Below are 4,914 nucleotides of genomic sequence, written 5' to 3'. Positions count from 1 at the left end.
AATTATTTAGCTTAATCGGACCACCGGCTCTAAATTCTCCACCTACTATCTCCAGGTCATCATGACTTGTAGCATCACGTCCACGCCAAAGGCAGTACGACTACAGATTCGTATCATACGGTTCGATATACGCAGTGTACGAAAAGACTGAGACTAATGTTCCACGCTACTCCAGTGAATCGGACGGTTTAGAATTAACGAAGTGTCGTTGGAGACGTAGGATTGAGCTGAATGCCAGTGTGATTTACTGGCGGGTTCAAATTAAGGCGAGGCCGGGATTTCTTCGATCAATCCGGATCCATTAACTTGACGGATGAGTTGGAGTTTTTGGTGTGGCAACGGAGCTCAATGGAAGGCGCCTGTGTCGCCACAGCGGCCGAACGGGAACTGGCAAGGAGGAGCTACATTTTGAGCAGACTAATCGAGGAAAACCGCGCGTTAGGCAGAAATGAACGGAGGGTGAAGAAGGATCCCGCATTGCCTGAAAAGATCGCACCAAGTTTGGAACCCACCTCGACCTCCACGATCTGCCAAAGCACGCGGCGACCCCCATCGGGCCATGAAGAGGAAGTGGACGAGGACTTGAAACACCTCCAGAGTCTTCGAGACGAAATTCAGCTGATTGCCCAGAGGGAACAGGGGAACCCCCCGAATAAGATCAACCCCCCCGCCAAAAATGAGAAGAACCCATCTGGTTCTGCTCATCAGAACAAACTAGCTCAGGAAACTGTTTATTCTAAGGAGGCATTAAGGAATGACGCCAAGTCCAAGCCTTCCATGGCTGTGACCGCGATTGCGGCTGCTGGTTGTACTACAAATGTTGTCCCATCGGCTATTGTGGAGGTGAATTTGGCAGCGGTCGCAGCTGCGCTAAAAGTGAGAGTGAAAGCTGCAGATATGCCGGCGTTGCTGCAAGAGCGGGCCTTTAGATGTGCAAGGCTGAGTTTAGATGCCATGGACAAACTTAACAGCAAGCGGGTTGCTTTGGCTTTGAAGAAGGTATGTCCTGTAGTTTCTGTTTGCTCAAATGAATATGTTGTAGGGAACCCTTTTACATCTGTATATTGAATCAATTGTATTGGAAGGTAAGTTCTAGAGCCCCGCTTATTTCATAGGTCCATTACCTTTATATGTCTTCCTTGTTAAGTATGGGCCCTTGGGTTTACCATGTTCCCTTGTTTGGAGCCTTTTAATGACTGTACCCTAACTCGACATTCATAAATCCTAACTCGACATTCATAAATATTTTAACAACTTCAGCAGGAACAGAGACTTCGCATTAAAACCAGAGGATTTGATCAGGGCATCCACTCGTAATATTGTGCATCCTGTCAATTTCTGGACCGGATATTTGCGTTAACAAGAGGGATGGGAATTTTGATCTCGATTTTGATTTTGAATTGACAAAGCTATGGGCAGAGATGTTTTTCTATGCTTATTAGGTATAACCCCTGTTCTTGCCATGGCTTGGGAGCTCCACATCAGCGTTTTACTAATTTTTGCTCACCCTTATTTGTGCCACATACAGTTTCACTTAATAGGGTCCTTGTGATCTGGGGCATTTTCGTAATTACCTTCACTGAAAGATAGGCCAGAGAAGCTCAAGATAGAGGGTGAACCTGAAAAGCCCATCAGTCTCTTTCTATGCACTCTAAAGAAATTTCGAACCCTACTGGTAAGAGCGTTGGCTTATTGGAAGTGGGATGGGCTCGCCTTTTCAAGCTTTGGCCCATTGGAAGAGAGGGCTGGCCCGGCCCATTGGAAGAGAGGGCTACCCCCACCTGCGTGGACATTGCCCCATTGGAAGAGAGGACTGGCCCTATTCGTATGTGAGGTTGAATGATAGATGCAATAAGATTGAAACCATATAAGTATGATATAGGTGGGAGCTCATGAAAGTTAGTTGATTTCTAATTCACGATGCAAAGAGATTATGCTGCTTGATTGAGAAACGCGACTGATCAACGTTTTGTATGCAGAGTATGCTCACACTATGTCTACCTGCTAGGAAATGGGGGATGCCATGTTAATTTTTGTTTCTGTTATTAGCTCACTTCTTCAACTGTAGAAAATGATGAGAGTAAAAAACATAGCGTGTTGATGAGGTCAGGTGAGAAAAGACATTTCGGTTGTATCTAGTGCTGTGAGGCTGTAAAACAATATTGAGCAGTGTTCTGTTTCCTAAAATATATAAAAGGTAGGCAGTTAAAAGTGTACTTGATTTCTGGTCCATTCTACTGCCATCTATAGTCTGACCAATATTGCAATATCTTATGGGTTCATGTTTTAATACATACCAACTTTGATGTTGGCTTACTTCTTGTGACTGATCCTGTTCTATTTATCTATCTTATATATATGATTTCTGCATGGTGGGATCTTCTTTTGGACTGCCTTTGTTTGTAAGAAAGAGGTGCTGACACAACAAGGCAGCCAAGGAATCACTGTCGACTTTCAATAGAATATCCTATACTATGCAGAAATTTACATATAAATTGATATAAATATCAAAATATGGATTGGAAGTAACAGACCTGGACTGTACACTTCTTAATATTTATATGCACATCATTCGTCAATCTCATCATTTTCGTTGAAAACCAATCATTAACAGAAGGTTTTTATCTTCAAAGTTTTTCTCCTGTTTGTTGTCTCTTCAAGACATAGTTCTGTTATTTCAAGATGTTAATGACATTGTCAACTTTCCCAAATATAAATCATTTTGTCCATTTTTGTCATCATCGTAGATAAAAGAGAGCAGAAAACATGTGCAAGTTTATTTTTGTTGATGCAGAGATCCTCTGTTTTCTGGCTGCAGGAATTTGATACGTCTTATGGTCCTGCGTGGCACTGTATTGTTGGAACAAGCTTTGGATCATTTGTTACGCATTCACTGGGAGGCTTCTTGTATTTCTCTATGGACAAAGTATCTATTCTTCTCTTCAAAACTGCGGTTGAACCCTTGGACCAATAATACAGAGAAAGCAGAGTTTTTTGTACAGAGATAAATTCAAGGAAGGTTTTGGTCTCAAGTAGCTTGTTAAGGTTGTAGTGCGCAATACTGTGATATATTACATGCTATCAGTCTGAAGTTGATACTTGGAAGTGTGTGATGGGTCTGTTTCTAGAGAATATCAAGTTCAGAAACTTGTCCTTCACCTGCTTGATTGAAGAAGTTGTAAGACAGTCTTCTCTTATTGGCATTATGTATTGAAATCCAATTTGGTCAAAGTTGGACAGATGTCTGCTTCTACTACTATAAGTAAAATAGCTTGCAAATGATTGCATTATTACAGTTTGCTATCTAAAGAATTAAATGTGCTTTGTTGCAATTGTATTCTGGATATCAATCAACATGGAGTGAAACCGATATTTCTATTCAACTTGTTAAGGAAGTCGATGTGTATCAGGATGCTGCTGACTGAAATCAAAAGACTGTTTCTATGTGTTGGTCGGGCAGTTTTGGATCCCAAATATTGCTGAATAAACTTTTGTAATCTTCAAGGTAGTACAAGGTAGAGGAACATTTTTGGTAATTCTTCATTCATTTTTCTGTCTGAGTTAAAGCCTAAAATGATTTGACAATCAGATAAACATAGCCATTCTCAGAACTTTCTAGTAAGAGATGAATTTCAGATTTTCTTTCTTCATTAACGTGTGTTAGCGTATATCCATCTTCTGCTTTAATCTGTTTCTAAGTCACATGACGAGGACACGAGACATGGATGACACATAATTATGAGTATTCGACACGAGACGCAACGACCCCGAAAACAGGACACGAGGGACACATTTTAACTTATATATATATATATATATATATATATTGAAAAATACTGAAATATAGTGTTTGATCCATATAGGTATGAATCATGATAATATCTATTTAGTATTTAGTATACACTATTTAGTATTAGTGATTTACTAGTTAGTTTATTAATTTACTACATCAATGATTTTCACAATTCAATGTTCATTGTTCATGTTATAATTTTTGTTATTAACTTCAAACAAGTTTGATCATGTTCAAACTTCACATAAGGTAGTTTACGTAAATTTATGTGTTCAAACTTCATTGTTGACTAGAGCGTTAATCAAGCTTTCCCTCCCTTTAGACCTTGAAGGTGTAGTGAGCAATGAGCACATGACAAGGAGTTGGGATTTTTATTTCAACACATGATCTATACGTGGTCACTCATGTATAATTAAGTTCCATAGGCTATAACACAACTTACAAGAAATTTAAGTGCTCCAAACTCTTAGCCAAGCATGTGAATGCTCGTCTCCTACATCTGTAGGTCCAGGTTGATGTGAAGTTGTGAGCATTGCGCTCGAATCTGATGGAATTCCTCACATTGCACAACAAATTGGATTCCAGTGACGAGCAAACTCAACTTCGGTGGCGAACAATGACAAAATACCCCAAAAATAAACCATGTTGCAGGTTTTAAATATTACTTTTCATGGGACATGTGTCCTAAGAACCAAAAACATTAGGGCATGTTTTTGACATGTCCAAAATACGTGTCTCGATTGGAGGACACGAAGAAAAACGTTTTCGACATGTTTTAGGGCGGTTTTTGTGTCCGACACGTGAAATACGGGACACGAGACCCTGAGGGAGGTGTCCTGTGACTTAGATCTGCTTCGATAAGAAGCAATCCTACTCTTCAAACCCTTGTGGCGTATATCTTCCTCGGTGAGTCTATGCTGGAAGCAGAGTGTTGCCCATGCTTATCAACCACATTATACGTTTTTAAGGGTTTTGATCATCCCTAGAATAACGGCAGGGATGCCTTTTCCATTATCTCTGCCTTTTGCTTTTAGAGGAGTGACCTTTGCAGTTCTGCTATGTTTATGTACTGGTCGGAACCATTGACCTACTTTTGGTCATTCACTGGACATTAATCAACC

At 40.3% G+C, this 4,914-nt stretch overlaps 1 protein-coding gene across 1 annotated transcript; it reads left to right on the top strand.

Annotated features, from left to right (window-relative positions):
* The first annotated feature begins 279 nt into the window (after positions 1-279).
* Positions 280-3,383, top strand: LOC149262916 (uncharacterized). Its single transcript, XM_089425414.1, has 2 exons — positions 280-999; positions 2,819-3,383. The coding sequence occupies exons 1-2, from the start codon at positions 349-351 to the stop codon at positions 2,972-2,974; spliced, it is 807 nt and encodes a 268-aa protein (XP_089281540.1). The 5' UTR covers positions 280-348; the 3' UTR covers positions 2,975-3,383.
* Positions 3,384-4,914: the final 1,531 nt, after the last annotated feature.

This window comes from Pinus tabuliformis, chromosome 6 (assembly GCF_031772625.1).
Source record: "Pinus tabuliformis cultivar Carrire ecotype Pingquan chromosome 6, CPIR1, whole genome shotgun sequence".
Taxonomy (NCBI): Eukaryota; Viridiplantae; Streptophyta; class Pinopsida; order Pinales; family Pinaceae; genus Pinus; species Pinus tabuliformis.
The sequence above is the reverse complement of the archived record's forward strand: the minus strand, read 5'-3'. Positions and strand labels throughout refer to the sequence as shown.

What these genes read in the sequence shown, in the direction of transcription:
- LOC149262916 (XM_089425414.1), top strand. Translation starts at nt 349, where the DNA reads ATGGAAGGCGCCTGTGTCGCCACAGCGGCCGAACGGGAACTGGCAAGG. An exon ending in TTGCTTTGGCTTTGAAGAAG is followed by an intron (nt 1,000 to 2,818) that starts GTATGTCCTGTA and finishes TTCTGGCTGCAG; the next exon opens with GAATTTGATACGTCTTATGG.